We start from the raw sequence: 21,134 nt of genomic DNA on the forward strand, positions 1-21,134 counted from the left end.
TTCTTTATCCATTTCGGCCCTAAGAGGTTTGTTAATGCTTGTGATCTGGGATGTGTTCATTTTCCCGCTTCAAACATCAGTTCTGTGATAAAAAACTTCACTTGCAGGAGCCGCTACAACCTGAATGAGTTTGTCGCCCCCCCGTTGCAGCTACAATCTATTGTTACTATTGTTATATGAACGGGGAGAAAAAAGACCAAATAAAATGTAGTGAAACAACCAAATAGAACACTACAAGTAAAGCAGTAGAATGAAATGCTGTATTTATTGTCTTACACTAGAAATCAGAGAATGGCTTATCATAAACCTTACATGCCAGCATCTACCTGCTATGTACTGTTGGTGACAGAATGGTTACATGAAATACAGCAATATTAGGGAATATAAATAAAGACATTACAACTGGACCCACAGTCACCAGACGAAACAATGTAAGGGATGCCAAGGCCAAAATTCACCAGAGCAGCCAAACAGAGCAGCCCTAATACGCTAGTCCACGTTTTCCTTATAGCCTGGAGAGAATTGACATTTCAGAGATAACAGGCATTTCAAAAAAGAATAGACTCAGTGAATATAGGCTCAAAATTAACATCAGTTCATCTGTCTCATGTACACAACGTAATTACACTGTTTCATTCATATTCACTCTCTTGATTGGTCTTCTGCACTGAAAATGGACGTCTGTTCTTCTGCACCTGGAGCTGAAGGAGAATAACAAGATATAAAATATACAATATAAAGAATACAATATCTTCATCTTCTTCCTCATGTCACACAGACAGACTGTTTAGTTTAACTACAAAAAATAAAATCTATAATGTCTTATCTATGATAAAATCTATTCAAAAAATGATTAAGCGTGTGGGGTGAATTTATCAATATATTATAATATTATTTCTATATACCAGTTGGTGAACATTGAAACCACCCACTGGTGAAGTTAATAGATGATGTACGGCGGTATTCACCTTTCTATTCGAATTATTAACTTTTTTTTTTTAGCAATTCAGACTCTGTTTTTGTCAATTGAGACACCAGGACCCATAAAACCTTGACTAGACAAAGGTTATTTTACCTTTGCTCCCTCCAGGACATGAGGGTCTTTCTGAAGCACATTATTCAGCCCTTCCTCTGATGTAAAGGTGACCCAGCAAAAGCCTTTGTGGAAACCTGTTTCTTTATCCTGGTACAGCACAAAGGACACAGTCAAATACACACACACTGAGCATGATTTTGACAAGAATAAAACGTCATCATGTATTGAAGTCTACAGACAGAACCAATAAACAACACAATCAAATGCGTTATTTAGGCATCCTAATGCTGTGATACTTACAAACGGTAGAAGACACTTCTTCACTGAGCCAAACTGGCCGAAGTACTCCCTCATCTCCTCTGAAAAAGAAATAAGGCATATTATGTTCTCTGCCTAATTTGTGATAATAATAATAATATTGTAAACTACTGGAAGTGTTATTATCAGTTGAGGACAAGAAGTTAAAGAAGCAGCTTTTGCACTGTGAGGTTGCTGGTTCGATCCTCATATATGGGGCTGGTCATACTTGGTTATCTGAATGTATTTTCAGTGACCAGATCACAAGTGAAGATCCGATCACAGTTTCGTGCTCTGTTTGCAAATAAACACTGACATCATTAGGGCACAGCAGAATATTCTAACAGCTGCTGTCTCTAATAGATCGCTACCTTCCATTTTATTAGAGCCACAAACAGCTCTGACATACACAATGTTATTATTTATTTATCTTTGCTGCCCCGATGTTAGTTAGTTTAGAGAGCCACATAAATCTCAGACTATAACTTGAACCTTGAAAGCTTCTATACGCACCCTAATTTTGCCGCTGCGCTGTTTTGCAGCAGTGACAGAAAAAATCTCTGGTAATGCAGGTAAATAAAGACACCAGTCATTCCTGAGAAAATATGCAACTTCCCTTACCCTACCTGTTTTGTATATATTAACAAGATCACATAGGATAATTAACCACATGGCAATACATTTTTTTTTTTTTTATATATATATACAGTCATGGACGAAAGTATTGGCACCCCTGGAACTTTTCCAGAAAATGCACCATTTCTCCCAGAAAAAGTGTTGAAATTACAAATGTTTTGGTATACACGTTTATTTCCTTTAAGTGCATTGGGACAACACAAAAAAACAGAAGAAAAAAGCCAAATTTGACATAATTTTACACAAAACTCAAAAATTTACTGGACAAAATCATTGGCACCCTATTAAAACTGTGGGTAAATAATTTCATTTCAAGCATGTGATCCTCATTTAAACTCACCTGTGGCAAGTAACAGGTGCTGGCAATATAGAAATCAAAACTGAAGCCAGTTGGAATGTATAAAAGTTGACTCAACCTTTGTGTTGTTTGCCTGTGTATGCCACACCAAGCATGGAGAAGAGAAAGAAGAGCCGAGAATTGTCTGAGGACTTAAGAAGCAAAATTGTGGAAAAATATCAACAATCTCAAGGTTACAAGTCAATCTCCAGAGATCTTAAAGTTCCTTTGTCAACTGTGCGCAATATAATCAAGAAGTTTTTAACCCATGGAACTGTGGCAAATCTCCCTGGACGTGGACGAAAGAGAAAAATTGATGCAAGAATGCAACGCAGGATTGTTCGAATGGTGGATAAACAACCTCAGTCAACTTCCACACAAATTCAGGCTGTCTTGCAGACTCAGGGTGCAACGGTGTCAGCTCGAACAATACGTCGTCGTCTGAATGAGATGAAGCGCTATGGCAGGAGACCGAGGAGAACCCCACTTCTGACACAGAGGCATAAAAAAGCAAGACTGCAGTTTGCAAGAACATACCTGAGTAAGCCTCAATCCTTCTGGGACAATGTTTTGTGGACAGATGAGACTAAGGTAGAGCTTTTTAGCAAAGCACGTCATTCTACTGTTTACAGAAAACCGAATGAGGCCTACAAAGAAAAGAACACGGTACCTACAGTCAAATACGGTGGGGGTTCAAAGATGTTTTGGGGTTGTTTTGCTGCCTCTGGGACTGGGTGCATTGATTGTGTGCAAGGAATCATGAAATCTGGAGACTATCAAAACATTCTGGCACGTAATGTAGGGCCTAGTGTCAGAAAGCTGGGTCTGCATCAGAGGTCATGGGTGTTCCAGCAGGACAATGATCCAAAACACACCTCACAAAGCACCCAGAAATGGTTGGAGACAAAGCGCTGGAGAATTCTGAAGTGGCCAGCAATGAGTCCGGATCTAAATCCCATAGAACACCTATGGAAAGATCTAAAAATTGCTGTTGCGAGAAGGCACCCTTCAAATCTGAGAGACCTGGAACAGTTTGCAAAAGAAGAGTGGTCCAAAATTCCAGTTGAGAGGTGTAAGAAACTTGTTGATGGTTATAGGAAGCGATTGGTTTCAGTTATTTTGTCCAAAGGGTGTGCAACCAAATATTAAGTTGAGGGTGCCAATGATTTTGTCCAGTCAATTTTTGAGTTTTGTGTAAAATTATGTCAAATTTGGCTTTTTTCTTCTGCTTTTTTGTGTTGTCCCAATGCACTTAAAGGAAATAAACATGTATACCAAAACATTTGTAATTTCAACACTTTTTCTGGGAGAAATGGTGCATTTTCTGGAAAAGTTCCAGGGGTGCCAATACTTTCGTCCATGACTGTATATATATATATATATATATATATGAATTAATTACACACAGTTGTCTAGTCAATTTCAATATACCATGGCCTGAATGACTGAGAACCTTCACAGTCATATGTCAGATTTGGTAATTTCAATTGTTTATAAGTGACATGACCTATTTGCTCATTTATGACTAATATAATATTAAAATGTTCTCATTACTATTGAATAAACATCACTTGCAGTGCATTTTTCATTTTCATGTGATCATTTATAATAATAGCAGTGCATTGGGTATTTTTTTTTCCTGAATGAATGAGGAAAAACCCTGGTAGAGACATCCTGTCCCCAGATGATTTTTACACCATTTTTCTTGTAATCATTCAATCAGTCAACACAAACTCTAATACAATGACGTGCAAATAGTAGACTTAGCTACTCTCACGTACAATGAACATTATAATATGCTATTGATTACTTGGGTACCAATAGCTATACCTTAGAATAGATAATACATATAACCTCGACCTGGTTGAGCTTTAACTGCCAGCCATACACAAGCACAAACGATACCTTCCAAATTAACCACAAAGTCTAATAAACACGTTTCTGAAAAAGGCCGAGTGCAAACTGAATACTAAAAATGACAAGAAAGTAGGGTTTACAGCAGATCTGTCAGCCCGCATTCACCTAGATTGTTCTCTATGACATTTCCCCCATCACGCGTTACATGCAGAGGCTGCTGGTAACCTTCACGCAGGCTATAACTATGAATGTTTAAGTATATTCGCATATTTCGCTACTGATATTATTATTAATAATAATATAAATAAGAGTCTGAAGCGTATGGACTTACTAGTAGCTACAGTCCATGGTACTTTAGACACGAAGATCTCGTAAACTTTCTTAGACGCTGCCGCCGCCATGTTTCGTCCTTGGTGAGACACTCTGACCTATGACGTATAATCACGTGATTAAAATTATTAATTTTTATCACTAACATTATATTGAAAAGTAACTTTTGTTCAGAAGTAAATTTAGGCCCAATATCGATGATGTTTTTTTATATTCCTTAAAAGCGCGTGGATTTAGACGGTTGTGGACCATACGGTCGGGAAAGACCCGGAAGAGGCTTGAGTTGAAAGGTTAATGACGTCATGGCCAAGATGGCAGCCTCCATGGTAGAGAGTGGAGAAGATGCATTTCGAAAAATATTCAAGTTTTACAAGAGAAGGAATCCTCCCCCGGATTTCAGCGATGTTATTGACTTTTCTAAAAGTGTACCAAGTGACAAGGTGAGGGGAAACCCCAATGTAAGAATACATTATTAGAAGTAAGAGAAGCTAGCTAACAAAAGGTGTGGAAACATTACCGTCACATTTAAAATATGGCCATCACTCACCTTTCTAACTTGCTGTTAATTGTGTTATTGTTGATAGCACCCATCATAATAGCTTGGTAGATACTGTTCAGGGTTTGCACATGTTGGTTGGGCAAGGAGAGAGCGTAAAGAAGTTTGAGAAGGAAGCAGTGCATAAGAAGTCTGTAAAAGACAAAACACTTATTGATATTTAGTGAAATATTTTGAAAAACTCATGTCTGCCACAATGGTTGCATTAAGTTGTATTATTTTTATTGTTTTATTATTATATTTCACACAAGAATGCGTGCGTGTGTGTATTTGTGCGAAATGGATAGATAGTTCCAGCTAAGTTGGACACTTCGGCCGTGAGTGATGTGGAGGCTGCCTCGGTGGGATTACAGCCTGTCAGAGATTGGAGAGCCTTCGGCCTGCGGGGCTACCCAGGTAAAATATGTGACAGATGGAGAGAGACAGAGAAGAGTTTGATATGCTGTGATCAAAATATTAAGGATTTTTATGGGCGAACACCTGACATGGAGCAAAACACTACATTAAGTGTGTCAGTAAGATATTCTTCTACCAGGATCCACAGATCTACTTTAGTACTACAGTGTGGAAATTTAGTGGAGGGATGGAAATCAATCTTCCAAAAGATATTTCCTCATTTTGTGTTTTGGTGATGCTACTGTCTAAAACATTCTGTAGTCTGAGTCTCTCATCATTCAAACACTGCTTTTTTATGTCGTATACCACTGTAGATGATGGGACCACATTCTGTTTTGGTGACTAACCACTGTACTTTTTATTGTGCACCTTCCAGGATTCATCTTTATTTCCAATCCTTTCCTGCGGGGCTCCCAACCCTACTGGGTCAGACAGTGTCTGAAGATCTACCCTCAGAAACCAAACATCTGCAACCTGGACATGCACATGTCTTCCTCTGACACCCAGGACATTTGGGGCAAGAGTGAACATAGCCTCAGGTAAGATTGTATTCCTTGTTAAGAGTGATGATGATGCAGTAAATGAGCAGAGAAACACAACCAAGGCAGATGGGTTCACTGCAGGTACAAATAAGCAGGTAACATCCAGTCATGCTCTGTGGCATGTGTAAAAATTCTGAGAAGGTCCAAATGACTTTCTTTTTGCATCTTGATTGCAAGTGGAAAATATCTAAGTAACTTTGAAAGAAGCTTAGTTGTTAGGACATGGCAGGAGCCTCAGTCTGAAAGAATAGAATAGAACAGTGTTTTAGGAACAGTGACAAAAGAAATATCTGCATTAAGATCTATGGGAAAGGCATAAGTAAATGAAGAGGGAAATTAGGGTGGACCGCGCACATCTGATGACCACGGTGCTTGTGCATTAGTGTGATATGTAAAGAAAAACAGGACAGCAAGCATTCCTCAGTTGTCAGTGCAGGATGTGGTCAGACTGTATGAGCAAGAGCAGTCCATCAACAATTACATAGAGAGTGGTATAATAGTAGAGTAGGGTTGCAGTGCACAAACCCTTCACTGCAAAGAGTTCAGTAATATAAAAACCATCAGCAAAGGTCTACAGAGATTGCAGATGCGTAAAAAGACCTACAGTCATATTCTCAACAAGTTGACAAGTGTATGTTTGGCATACACCAAGAGAACAGTACAAGTCAGAATTCTTGACCGCTACAGTGAAGGGATCTGTTGTCTCTGTTATGCTGTGGGTGGCAATTTTCTGACATGGTTTGGGTCTACCTGTCCATCACAGGGAAACGTCACTGCAAATCTATACAGAGTTGGGTTGGAGCCTGTCCCAGTTGTCATTGGGTGACAGTTCACCAGTCTGTCACAGGGCTAAAACAGAAAGACAAAGAACCATTCACACTCACGTGCGCATCTACGGCCAATTTAGAATCACCAGTTAACCTATTAAGCATGTCTTTGGACAGTGGGAGGAATCCAGAGCACCCAGAGAAAACCAACACAAGCACAGGGAGTACATGCAGATCTTTTTGCCGTGAGGCTTCAGTGCTAACCACTACACTACCATGTTCACCACGTGTTATGTTGTTTTTTTTTTTTCCTTTAATATGTCTCCTCTGTGTGTAAAAAGTAGCTACATGCCCATGCCACCTTAAAGAACTTCATTACTGCAGCTATATTGGTGCAAGCGTGAACTGATCTTTTCAGATCCCCCCACACCATCTCATTGAGGTTCAAGTCCAGTCTTTGACGAGACCACTTCGAAAACGTTAATTCCTTTTCAGACTTTAAGTGCAGTTACTCTTATGTTTGGGATCATTGTCTTGCCTGTCAGGATGAAACCACTTATTAACATTTTTTGCTGTAATGCTTGCAGTTATCATTTAACGCTTGAATTCTGTGTTTATTCCACTTGGTACAAACCTGATGAATTACCTCAAGGCCTGAGTTTTTATAGTTTGAATATGAGGCTGTGTGGGTGTGACTGGGGTGTGGAAGTAGGCTAAATCAAGTCAGTACTGTTTTGTAGTGAGCGTACTGGTCCCATTACCCTAATGCCAGCGTCTAGAAGTGTGCTCTCTTTGATCCCCTCTGCAGATTTCCTCCTTCTGGCAAGAGAGAACCAAAGACTTTACTAGAGAGGCTGCGTTGGGTCACTCTGGGATATCATTACAACTGGGATACTAAGGTAAGCAACACACAGCCTGCTTTTTTTAAGAGGATCCAGTGTGTAGTAAATACGTCATCATGATAATTTAGCATATTAACTTATATCACTGAAGTCAAATCTGATATTAGTACTACAATTTCATAATTATAAAAGCTTGAAAAATCCTCTGTTCCCTAAGTGTGACCAGTTTTACAGATTAAACACCACAGCCATCTTCAGCAGTGACATGACATGTATCACATAGTCCCTGCTCAGTGGTTGTTACAATATGGCCAGAAAGTTTCCTCCACACTTTTTGTTTAGCGGCAAAAACATTTTTGACAACACTATATATTCAATGTTATGTATTGCTGGATATCAGGTGGGAACCTTCATTTTGAATAAAATCAAATAAAAAGAAAAAAAAAGTTGCTCATATCCTTTATGATGTTGTCGGCTGTTAAATTCCTCCCCTTAATTTTTGAGTCATGGTGTCATTTTGAATGGACTTCTAGTTGTTTGTGAACAAGTTTGTAAAAGCATGTTGAGAGTGTGTTGTTTGACATATCCCGATGTGACGTCTGTCTTCAAACTGTGTATTTTTTGTGACAGCTCAAATTGTACCTTTTGTTGCTGTGTTCACAGACTTACTCTGCCAGCAACTGCACTCCTTTCCCATCCGATCTCCACTTCCTGTCCTCTCAAATAACAGCTGCCTGTGGCTTCCCAGAGTTCATCTCAGAGGCTGGAATCCTCAACTATTACAGATTGGATTCGTCTCTGGGAATCCACGTGGACGAATCAGAACTTGATCACTCTCGACCACTGCTCTCATTCAGGTGAGAGGGGAGAATAGTGTTAAAGTTAATACTGCTGGGAGGAAGACGTTCATCTGTATTGTGTATACTTTTTGTTCTTTTTTTAGTTCTCTATTCTTTTTATTGTCGATTTTTAGCTTTTGTTATATTTATGTATGGTTGAATGCCTGTACACTGCTGCTGCAACAGAGAAATGTCCCAGTTTGGGATTAATAAAGAAACTATCTATCTCTCTATCTACCTAGCTACACATCTCGGGTCTTAGAATTTGAGTTTATGGGAAAGAAACAACCTCACTATATACCTTGTTGTCCTTTCTGATAGTTTTGGGCAGTCGGCCATCTTCCTCCTGGGAGGCACCTGCAGACAGGATGCCCCCACTGCCATGTACATGCACAGTGGAGACATGATGGTGATGTCAGGACAGAGCCGCCTCCTTTACCATGCTGTCCCACGCATCCTCCCAGCACCTCAGGGACTTGGAGCTTTAGAGATGGAAGGCCGGACCCTGGCCTCATCCCTGCAGGATAGCACTGTTGTAGAGCCTGTGTCCGAGGAAGACTGGGCTGTATGCTCCAGGTACATCCAGAGCTCCAGAGTGAATGTGACTGTGAGACAGGTACTGGGACCTGGGCAGAATTTCCCAGAAACACCGTCTTCTCACCAAAGGACTGATGCAGGCCAGAAAGAAGGGTACCATGAAGAACAAGCAGACACAGAGAATGGAAAGAGGAAGAGGAGTAACAGTGACACTGTTGAGACATGAAACACACCAACCACTGTGACACTGAATTTGACAAATGATGCTGCTGACTACGTACGGAAAATAAAATGACTACTTTGGAGTTATGTAAAAAAAATAAAAAATAAAAAAATCCTGAATATTTAAATTTCATTTTGAAAACATTATATTGTTTCAGTGAAGCAGATACATAAAACACATCACTCACTGTTGTTACTGTGAACTCTGGCAAATTGAAGCACTAACGGTAACAAGTCTTTGATGTTCATTTTGACATCTAAGACTTGTTTCCACTTGTGCTTCAAATGTCACAGCAAATGTCACAGCCTTTTTTACTGTGGCCCAATTTTTGGACAGTGGTCCCATACATATAAACTTAATTGTTGACTGATGAGTAAGTCATTTGACTTCACTCCAAGTGATTCTGCTCCACTGCTGAAATCCAAACTTAAGGAAAATACCGTCACTAAATGCAAGAAATGGAGACATAAATAAAAATTATACAAAAATGTATCATGATTGTTTATTCAAAACCATAAAAGAAGAACATTATATGCTACTGTGCATATGCTACACTGCACTCTTATCATTGGAAAAGCTAATTTAAGAAGATTTTTGAAAAAAAAAAAAAATATATATATATATGTGATGGGGAAAGAAAATCAAGAATTGAACAGTTGATTAAGTAGCCATCTTAAAGTACAAGTGTTAACACAGCCACGACGCATTGTGGATACATTTAAATGTTTCATTCTCTGACCACATTTGGAGGTGGTCTGGGACACATCTTACACCCGTTCGCAGTGTGAACACTCATGGCGTCCTGAATAACTTTAAAAACCGCCTACTTAGCAGGGGTGCACGAGGGTAAGAAAAGTTTTATACCCTTCATTCACAAACAAAAAACACATAAATACACAGATCATGTTGAATGCAAGAAAAAGCAAAGAGCCTTGAGATATATATCCACAAGCTGCAGAGCAGACACTCTACTCTGTGGAAAAACAAAGGCAATGACTCCTTACGCAGCCATAATTGAAATGTCCCAAACAGGAACCAACACAGTGTAGGTCATTGATGATTTATCATTAATACAAGCCATACAGCCTCCTTTGAGGCTAGCAAAAATTGCCGTAGCTGACTATATCTCAAGTCATCAAGGCGGGGTATTGGGTTAAGTTTTCAACCAGCAATAATCACGTCTCAGTTAAACTTCATAGACTATGAAATTGCCTCTGCACAAGAATACAGACAGACTGTGGCAGATTAAAGTGGACTAGTCCCAACACTAACGGCACACGTGGTACACTCCTCAAATTTCAGTTGATGTACTGTACTGTCATGATAATGACTTGGTGATGGTCCGTGTGATTGGCTGGTTAAACTACAGTCCGCCTCTTCAGTGCAGGACGTCGTCAGGCTCTGGTCAGTTCACTCCTCTTTTCAAGGAAAATAATCAGAATGGGCCACAACTGTGTCAATAAACCATTTTAAATGAACATTGCTCAGCTGAAGAGTTTCTATGTAGCTGGTCTAACCAAGGTGTCTAAAATAAGGATTTCAAGTTTTGTTCAGGCCATCATTTAGCTAGGCCAGTCGTCAGAGCAGAGGAATGCCGCTAGCTGGTCCAGTAGTTGTAGAGAACAGTTGAAAAGTCAAATACGTTACTTGTGAATTCATTCCTGAAAACTCAATATGACTCAGGGCACCTCTGGTCATTGAGTGGAGCTATTGCACCAACTGGATTTTGGGAGACTAAAGCAACATGATTGAAGTTGGACAAAATTAAGCTTTTGCTATGTATCTTGCTCCAGTGTGCATTTGGACCATTTGTGATCTGATTTCATTCTGTTGACAGTGTTTTAGTTTAGCCCAGGACTCCACTGTGTCTGGGTAAAGATCCACAAGCTGCAAAAGAGACACTCTACTCTGTGGAAAAACAAAGGTAATCACTCCTTAAGCATCCATAATTGAAATGTCCCAAACAGGAACCAACACAGTGTTGATCATTTATCATTAATACAAGCCATACAGCCTCCTTTGAGGCTAGCAAAAATTGCCGTAGCTGACTATATCTCAAGTCATCAAGGCGGGGTATTGGGTTAAGTTTTCAACCAGCAATAATCACGTCTCAGTTACACTTCATAGACTATGAAATTGCCGCTGCACAAGAATACAGACAGACTGTTGCAGATTAAAGTGGACTAGTCCCAACACTAACGGCACACGTGGTACACTCCTCAAATTTCAGTTGATGTACTGTACTGTCATGATAATGACTTGGTGATGGTCCGTGTGATTGGCTGGTTAAACTACAGTCCGCCTCTTCAGTGCAGGACGTCGTCAGGCTCTGGTCAGTTCACTCCTCTTTTCAAGGAAAATAATCAGAATGGGCCACAACTGTGTCAATAAACCATTTTAAATGAACATTGCTCAGCTGAAGAGTTTCTATGTAGCTGGTCTAACCAAGGTGTCTAAAATAAGGATTTCAAGTTTTGTTCAGGCCATCATTTAGCTAGGCCAGTCGTCAGAGCAGAGGAATGCCGCTAGCTGGTCCAGTAGTTGTAGAGAACAGTTGAAAAGTCAAATACGTTACTTGTGAATTCATTCCTGAAAACTCAATATGACTCAGGGCACCTCTGGTCATTGAGTGGAGCTATTGCACCAACTGGATTCTGGGAGACTAAAGCAACATGATTGAAGTTGGACAAAATTAAGCTTTTGCTATGTATCTTGCTCCAGTGTGCATTTGGACCATTTGTGATCTGATTTCATTCTGTTGACAGTGTTTTAGTTTAGCCCAGGACTCCACTGTGTCTGGGTAAAGATCCACAAGCTGCAAAAGAGGCACTCTACTCTGTGGAAAAACAAAGGTAATCACTCCTTAAGCATCCATAATTGAAATGTCCCAAACAGGACCCAACATAGTGTTGATCATTTATCATTAATACAAGCCATACAGCCTCCTTTGAGGCTAGCAAAAATTGCCGTAGCTGACTATATCTCAAGTCATCAAGGCAGGGTATTGGGTTAAGTTTTCAACCAGCAATAATCACGTCTCAGTTACACTTCATAGACTATGAAATTGCCTCTGCACAAGAATACAGACAGACTGTGGCAGATTAAAGTGGACTAGTCCCAACACTAACGGCACACGTGGTACACTCCTCAAATTTCAGTTGATGTACTGTACTGTCATGATAATGACTTGGTGATGGTCCGTGTGATTGGCTGGTTAAACTACAGTCCGCCTCTTCAGTGCAGGACGTCGTCAGGCTCTGGTCAGTTCACTCCTCTTTTCAAGGAAAATAATCAGAATGGGCCACAACTGTGTCAATAAACCATTTTAAATGAACATTGCTCAGCTGAAGAGTTTCTATGTAGCTGGTCTAACCAAGGTGTCTAAAATAAGGATTTCAAGTTTTGTTCAGGCCATCATTTAGCTAGGCCAGTCGTCAGAGCAGAGGAATGCCGCTAGCTGGTCCAGTAGTTGTAGAGAACAGTTGAAAAGTCAAATACGTTACTTGTGAATTCATTCCTGAAAACTCAATATGACTCAGGGCACCTCTGGTCATTGAGTGGAGCTATTGCACCAACTGGATTTTGGGAGACTAAAGCAACATGATTGAAGTTGGACAAAATTAAGCTTTTGCTATGTATCTTGCTCCAGTGTGTATTTGGACCATTTGTGATCTGATTTCATTCTGTTGACAGTGTTTTAGTTTAGCCCAGGACTTCACTGTGTCTGGGTAAAGATCCACAAGCTGCAAAAGAGGCACTCTACTCTGTGGAAAAACAAAGGTAATCACTCCTTAAGCATCCATAATTGAAATGTCCCAAACAGGAACCAACACAGTGTTGATCATTTATCATTAATACAAGCCATACAGCCTCCTTTGAGGCTAGCAAAAATTGCCGTAGCTGACTATATCTCAAGTCATCAAGGCGGGGTATTGGGTTAAGTTTTCAACCAGCAATAATCACGTCTCAGTTAAACTTCATAGACTATGAAATTGCCTCTGCACAAGAATACAGACAGACTGTGGCAGATTAAAGTGGACTAGTCCCAACACTAACGGCACACGTGGTACACTCCTCAAATTTCAGTTGATGTACTGTACTGTCATGATAATGACTTGGTGATGGTCCGTGTGATTGGCTGGTTAAACTACAGTCCGCCTCTTCAGTGCAGGACGTCGTCAGGCTCTGGTCAGTTCACTCCTCTTTTCAAGGAAAATAATCAGAATGGGCCACAACTGTGTCAATAAACCATTTTAAATGAACATTGCTCAGCTGAAGAGTTTCTATGTAGCTGGTCTAACCAAGGTGTCTAAAATAAGGATTTCAAGTTTTGTTCAGGCCATCATTTAGCTAGGCCAGTCGTCAGAGCAGAGGAATGCCGCTAGCTGGTCCAGTAGTTGTAGAGAACAGTTGAAAAGTCAAATACGTTACTTGTGAATTCATTCCTGAAAACTCAATATGACTCAGGGCACCTCTGGTCATTGAGTGGAGCTATTGCACCAACTGGATTTTGGGAGACTAAAGCAACATGATTGAAGTTGGACAAAATTAAGCTTTTGCTATGTATCTTGCTCCAGTGTGCATTTGGACCATTTGTGATCTGATTTCATTCTGTTGACAGTGTTTTAGTTTAGCCCAGGACTCCACTGTGTCTGGGTAAAGATCCACAAGCTGCAAAAGAGGCACTCTACTCTGTGGAAAAACAAAGGTAATCACTCCTTAAGCATCCATAATTGAAATGTCCCAAACAGGAACCAACACAGTGTTGATCATTTATCATTAATACAAGCCATACAGCCTCCTTTGAGGCTAGCAAAAATTGCCATAGCTGACTATATCTCAAGTCATCAAGGCGGGGTATTGGGTTAAGTTTTCAACCAGCAATAATCACGTCTCAGTTAAACTTCATAGACTATGAAATTGCCTCTGCACAAAAATACAGACAGACTGTTGCAGATTAAAGTGGACTAGTCCCAACACTAACGGCACACGTGGTACACTCCTCAAATTTCAGTTGATGTACTGTACTGTCATGATAATGACTTGGTGATGGTCCGTGTGATTGGCTGGTTAAACTACAGTCCGCCTCTTCAGTGCAGGACGTCGTCAGGCTCTGGTCAGTTCACTCCTCTTTTCAAGGAAAATAATCAGAATGGGCCACAACTGTGTCAATAAACCATTTTAAATGAACATTGCTCAGCTGAAGAGTTTCTATGTAGCTGGTCTAACCAAGGTGTCTAAAATAAGGATTTCAAGTTTTGTTCAGGCCATCATTTAGCTAGGCCAGTCGTCAGAGCAGAGGAATGCCGCTAGCTGGTCCAGTAGTTGTAGAGAACAGTTGAAAAGTTAAATACGTTACTTGTGAATTCATTCCTGAAAACTCAATATGACTCAGGGCACCTCTGGTCATTGAGTGGAGCTATTGCACCAACTGGATTTTGGGAGACTAAAGCAACATGATTGAAGTTGGACAAAATTAAGCTTTTGCTATGTATCTTGCTCCAGTGTGTATTTGGCCCATTTGTGATCTGATTTCATTCTGTTGACAGTGTTTTAGTTTAGCCCAGGACTCCACTGTGTCTGGGTAAAGATCCACAAGCTGCAAAAGAGGCACTCTACTCTGTGGAAAAACAAAGGTAATCACTCCTTAAGCATCCATAATTGAAATGTCCCAAACAGGAACCAACACAGTGTTGATCATTGATCATTAATACAAGCCATACAGCCTCCTTTGAGGCTAGCAAAAATTGCCGTAGCTGACTATATCTCAAGTCATCAAGGCGGGGTATTGGGTTAAGTTTTCAACCAGCAATAATCACGTCTCAGTTAAACTTCATAGACTATGAAATTGCCTCTGCACAAGAATACAGACAGACTGTTGCAGATTAAAGTGGACTAGTCCCAACACTAACGGCACACGTGGTACACTCCTCAAATTTCAGTTGATGTACTGTACTGTCATGATAATGACTTGGTGATGGTCCGTGTGATTGGCTGGTTAAACTACAGTCCGCCTCTTCAGTGCAGGACGTCGTCAGGCTCTGGTCAGTTCACTCCTCTTTTCAAGGAAAATAATCAGAATGGGCCACAACTGTGTCAATAAACCATTTTAAATGAACATTGCTCAGCTGAAGAGTTTCTATGTAGCTGGTCTAACCAAGGTGTCTAAAATAAGGATTTCAAGTTTTGTTCAGGCCATCATTTAGCTAGGCCAGTCGTCAGAGCAGAGGAATGCCGCTAGCTGGTCCAGTAGTTGTAGAGAACAGTTGAAAAGTCAAATACGTTACTTGTGAATTCATTCCTGAAAACTCAATATGACTCAGGGCACCTCTGGTCATTGAGTGGAGCTATTGCACCAACTGGATTTTGGGAGACTAAAGCAACATGATTGAAGTTGGACAAAATTAAGCTTTTGCTATGTATCTTGCTCCAGTGTGCATTTGGACCATTTGTGATCTGATTTCATTCTGTTGACAGTGTTTTAGTTTAGCCCAGGACTCCACTGTGTCTGGGTAAAGATCCACAAGCTGCAAAAGAGGCACTCTACTCTGTGGAAAAACAAAGGTAATCACTCCTTAAGCATCCATAATTGAAATGTCCCAAACAGGAACCAACACAGTGTTGATCATTGATCATTTATCATTAATACAAGCCATACAGCCTCCTTTGAGGCTAGCAAAAATTGCCGTAGCTGACTATATCTCAAGTCATCAAGGCGGGGTATTGGGTTAAGTTTTCAACCAGCAATAATCACGTCTCAGTTAAACTTCATAGACTATGAAATTGCCTCTGCACAAGAATACAGACAGACTGTTGCAGATTAAAGTGGACTAGTCCCAACACTAACGGCACACGTGGTACACTCCTCAAATTTCAGTTGATGTACTGTACTGTCATGATAATGACTTGGTGATGGTCCGTGTGATTGGCTGGTTAAACTACAGTCCGCCTCTTCAGTGCAGGACGTCGTCAGGCTCTGGTCAGTTCACTCCTCTTTTCAAGGAAAATAATCAGAATGGGCCACAACTGTGTCAATAAACCATTTTAAATGAACATTGCTCAGCTGAAGAGTTTCTATGTAGCTGGTCTAACCAAGGTGTCTAAAATAAGGATTTCAAGTTTTGTTCAGGCCATCATTTAGCTAGGCCAGTCGTCAGAGCAGAGGAATGCCGCTAGCTGGTCCAGTAGTTGTAGAGAACAGTTGAAAAGTCAAATACGTTACTTGTGAATTCATTCCTGAAAACTCAATATGACTCAGGGCACCTCTGGTCATTGAGTGGAGCTATTGCACCAACTGGATTTTGGGAGACTAAAGCAACATGATTGAAGTTGGACAAAATTAAGCTTTTGCTATGTATCTTGCTCCAGTGTGCATTTGGACCATTTGTGATCTGATTTCATTCTGTTGACAGTGTTTTAGTTTAGCCCAGGACTCCACTGTGTCTGGGTAAAGATCCACAAGTTGCAAAAGAGACACTCTACTCTGTGGAAAAACAAAGGTAATCACTCCTTAAGCATCCATAATTGAAATGTCCCAAACAGGAACCAACACAGTGTTGATCATTTATCATTTATCATTAATACAAGCCATACAGCCTCCTTTGAGGCTAGCAAAAATTGCCGTAGCTGACTATATCTCAAGTCATCAAGGCGGGGTATTGGGTTAAGTTTTCAACCAGCAATAATCACGTCTCAGTTAAACTTCATAGACAATGAAATTGCCGCTGCACAAGAATACAGACAGACTGTGGCAGATTAAAGTGGACTAGTCCCAACACTAACGGCACACGTGGTACACTCCTCAAATTTCAGTTGATGTACTGTACTGTCATGATAATGACTTGGTGATGGTCCGTGTGATTGGCTGGTTAAACTACAGTCCGCCTCTTCAGTGCAGGACGTCGTCAGGCTCTGGTCAGTTCACTCCTCTTTTCAGGGAAAATAATCAGAATGGGCCACAACTGTGTCAATAAACCATTTTAAATGAACATTGCTCAGCTGAAGAGTTTCTATGTAGCTGGTCTAACCAAGGTGTCTAAAATAAGGATTTCAAGTTTTGTTCAGGCCATCATTTAGCTAGGCCAGTCGTCAGAGCAGAGGAATGCCGCTAGCTGGTCCAGTAGTTGTAGAGAACAGTTGAAAAGTCAAATACGTTACTTGTGAATTCATTCCTGAAAACTCAATATGACTCAGGGCACCTCTGGTCATTGAGTGGAGCTATTGCACCAACTGGATTTTGGGAGACTAAAGCAACATGATTGAAGTTGGACAAAATTAAGCTTTTGCTATGTATCTTGCTCCAGTGTGTATTTGGACCATTTGTGATCTGATTTCATTCTGTTGACAGTGTTTTAGTTTAGCCCAGGACTCCACTGTGTCTGGGTAAAGATCCACAAGCTGCAAAAGAGGCACTCTACTCTGTGGAAAAACAAAGGTAATCACTCCTTAGGCATCCATAATTGAAATGTCCCAAACAGGAACCAACACAGTGTTGATCATTTATCATTAATACAAGCCATACAGCCTCCTTTGAGGCTAGCAAAAATTGCCGTAGCTGACTATATCTCAAGTCATCAAGGCGGGGTATTGGGTTAAGTTTTCAACCAGCAATAATCACGTCTCAGTTAAACTTCATAGACTATGAAATTGCCGCTGCACAAGAATACAGACAGACTGTTGCAGATTAAAGTGGACTAGTCCCAACACTAACGGCACACGTGGTACACTCCTCAAATTTCAGTTGATGTACTGTACTGTCATGATAATGACTTGGTGATGGTCCGTGTGATTGGCTGGTTAAACTACAGTCCGCCTCTTCAGTGCAGGACGTCGTCAGGCTCTGGTCAGTTCACTCCTCTTTTCAAGGAAAATAATCAGAATGGGCCACAACTGTGTCAATAAACCATTTTAAATGAACATTGCTCAGCTGAAGAGTTTCTATGTAGCTGGTCTAACCAAGGTGTCTAAAATAAGGATTTCAAGTTTTGTTCAGGCCATCATTTAGCTAGGCCAGTCGTCAGAGCAGAGGAATGCCGCTAGCTGGTCCAGTAGTTGTAGAGAACAGTTGAAAAGTCAAATACGTTACTTGTGAATTCATTCCTGAAAACTCAATATGACTCAGGGCACCTCTGGTCATTGAGTGGAGCTATTGCACCAACTGGATTTTGGGAGACTAAAGCAACATGATTGAAGTTGGACAAAATTAAGCTTTTGCTATGTATCTTGCTCCAGTGTGCATTTGGACCATTTGTGATCTGATTTCCTTCTGTTGACAGTGTTTTAGTTTAGCCCAGGACTCCACTGTGTCTGGGTAAAGATCCACAAGCTGCAAAAGAGGCACTCTACTCTGTGGAAAAACAAAGGTAATCACTCCTTAAGCATCCATAATTGAAATGCCCCAAACAGGAACCAACACAGTGTTGATCATTTATCATTAATACAAGCCATACAGCCTCCTTTGAGGCTAGCAAAAATTGCCGTAGCTGACTATATCTCAAGTCATCAAGGCGGGGTATTGGGTTAAGTTTTCAACCAGCAATAATCACGTCTCAGTTAAACTTCATAGACTATGAAATTGCCTCTGCACAAGAATACAGACAGACTGTTGCAGATTAAAGTGGACTAGTCCCAACACTAACGGCACACGTGGTACACTCCTCAAATTTCAGTTGATGTACTGTACTGTCATGATAATGACTTGGTGATGGTCCGTGTGATTTGCTGGTTAAACTACAGTCCGCCTCTTCAGTGCAGGACGTCGTCAGGCTCTGGTCAGTTCACTCCTCTTTTCAAGGAAAATAATCAGAATGGGCCACAACTGTGTCAATAAACCATTTTAAATGAACATTGCTCAGCTGAAGAGTTTCTATGTAGCTGTTCTAACCAAGGTGTCTAAAATAAGGATTTCAAGTTTTGTTCAGGCCATCATTTAGCTAGGCCAGTCGTCAGAGCAGAGGAATGCCGCTAGCTGGTCCAGTAGTTGTAGAGAACAGTTGAAAAGTCAAATACGTTACTTGTGAATTCATTCCTGAAAACTCAATATGACTCAGGGCACCTCTGGTCATTGAGTGGAGCTATTGCACCAACTGGATTTTGGGAGACTAAAGCAACATGATTGAAGTTGGACAAAATTAAGCTTTTGCTATGTATCTTGCTCCAGTGTGCATTTGGACCATTTGTGATCTGATTTCATTCTGTTGACAGTGTTTTAGTTTAGCCCAGGACTCCACTGTGTCTGGGTAAAGATCCACAAGCTGCAAAAGAGACACTCTACTCTGTGGAAAAACAAAGGTAATCACTCCTTAAGCATCCATAATTGAAATGTCCCAAACAGGAACCAACACAGTGTTGATCATTTATCATTAATACAAGCCATACAGCCTCCTTTGAGGCTAGCAAAAATTGCCGTAGCTGACTATATCTCAAGTCATCAAGGCGGGGTATTGGGTTAAGTTTTCAACCAGCAATAATCACGTCTCAGTTAAACTTCATAGACTATGAAATTGCCGCTGCACAAGAATACAGACAGACTGTGACAGATTAAAGTGGACTAGTCCCAACACTAACGGCACACGTGGTACACTCCTCAAATTTCAGTTGATGTACTGTACTGTCATGATAATGACTTGGTGATGGTCCGTGTGATTGGCTGGTTAAACTACAGTCCGCCTCTTCAGTGCAGGACGTCGTCAGGCTCTGGTCAGTTCACTCCTCTTTTCAGGGAAAATAATCAGAATGGGCCACAACTGTGTCAATAAACCATTTTAAATGAACATTGCTCAGCTGAAGAGTTTCTATGTAGCTGGTCTAACCAAGGTGTCTAAAATAAGGATTTCAAGTTTTGTTCAGGCCATCATTTAGCTAGGCCAGTCGTCAGAGCAGAGGAATGCCGCTAGCTGGTCCAGTAGTTGTAGAGAACAGTTGAAAAGTCAAATACGTTACTTGTGAATTCATTCCTGAAAACTCAATATGACTCAGGGCACCTCTGGTCATTGAGTGGAGCTATTGCACCAACTGGATTTTGGGAGACTAAAGCAACATGATTGAAGTTGGACAAAATTAAGCTTTTGCTATGTATCTTGCTCCAGTGTGTATTTGGACCATTTGTGATCTGATTTCATTCTGTTGACAGTGTTTTAGTTTAGCCCAGGACTCCACTGTGTCTGGGTAAAGATCCACAAGCTGCAAAAGAGGCACTCTACTCTGTGGAAAAACAAAGGTAATCACTCCTTAGGCATCCATAATTGAAATGTCCCAAACAGGAACCAACACAGTGTTGATCATTTATCATTAATACAAGCCATACAGCCTCCTTTGAGGCTAGCAAAAATTGCCGTAGCTGACTATATCTCAAGTCATCAAGGCGGGGTATTGGGTTAAGTTTTCAACCAGCAATAATCACGTCTCAGTTAAACTTCATAGACTATGAAATTGCCGCTGCACAAGAATACAGACAGACTGTTGCAGATTAAAGTGGACTAGTCCCAACACTAACGGCACACGTGGTACACTCCTCAAATTTCAGTTGATGTACTGTACTGTCATGATAATGACTTGGTGATGGTCCGTGTGATTGGCTGGTTAAACTACAGTCCGCCTCTTCAGTGCAGGACGTCGTCAGGCTCTGGTCAGTTCACTCCTCTTTTCAAGGAAAATAATCAGAATGGGCCACAACTGTGTCAATAAACCATTTTAAATGAACATTGCTCAGCTGAAGAGTTTCTATGTAGCTGGTCTAACCAAGGTGTCTAAAATAAGGATTTCAAGTTTTGTTCAGGCCATCATTTAGCTAGGCCAGTCGTCAGAGCAGAGGAATGCCGCTAGCTGGTCCAGTAGTTGTAGAGAACAGTTGAAAAGTCAAATACGTTACTTGTGAATTCATTCCTGAAAACTCAATATGACTCAGGGCACCTCTGGTCATTGAGTGGAGCTATTGCACC

At 40.7% G+C, this 21,134-nt stretch overlaps 2 protein-coding genes across 2 annotated transcripts; one reads left to right on the forward strand and one right to left on the reverse strand.

The window, feature by feature from the left end:
• Positions 1 to 241: 241 nt before the first annotated feature.
• On the reverse strand, positions 242 to 4,575 carry slirp (SRA stem-loop interacting RNA binding protein). The gene is made up of 4 exons (XM_084569396.1): positions 4,495 to 4,575; positions 1,337 to 1,395; positions 1,076 to 1,183; positions 242 to 701 (listed from the first exon to the last, which is right to left on the reverse strand). Exons 1-4 carry the CDS (start codon positions 4,562 to 4,564, stop codon positions 633 to 635), a joined length of 306 nt encoding a protein of 101 aa, XP_084425522.1. The 5' UTR covers positions 4,565 to 4,575; the 3' UTR covers positions 242 to 632.
• A 161-nt stretch (positions 4,576 to 4,736) lies between these two features.
• On the forward strand, positions 4,737 to 9,663 carry alkbh1 (alkB homolog 1, histone H2A dioxygenase). The gene is made up of 6 exons (XM_084568755.1): positions 4,737 to 4,933; positions 5,337 to 5,445; positions 5,822 to 5,984; positions 7,563 to 7,653; positions 8,260 to 8,453; positions 8,757 to 9,663. Exons 1-6 carry the CDS (start codon positions 4,796 to 4,798, stop codon positions 9,196 to 9,198), a joined length of 1,137 nt encoding a protein of 378 aa, XP_084424881.1. The 5' UTR covers positions 4,737 to 4,795; the 3' UTR covers positions 9,199 to 9,663.
• The last annotated feature ends 11,471 nt before the right edge of the window (positions 9,664 to 21,134 follow it).

This window comes from Chelon labrosus (genome assembly GCF_963514085.1).
Source record: "Chelon labrosus genome assembly, chromosome: 20".
NCBI lineage: Eukaryota > Metazoa > Chordata > Actinopteri > Mugiliformes > Mugilidae > Chelon > Chelon labrosus.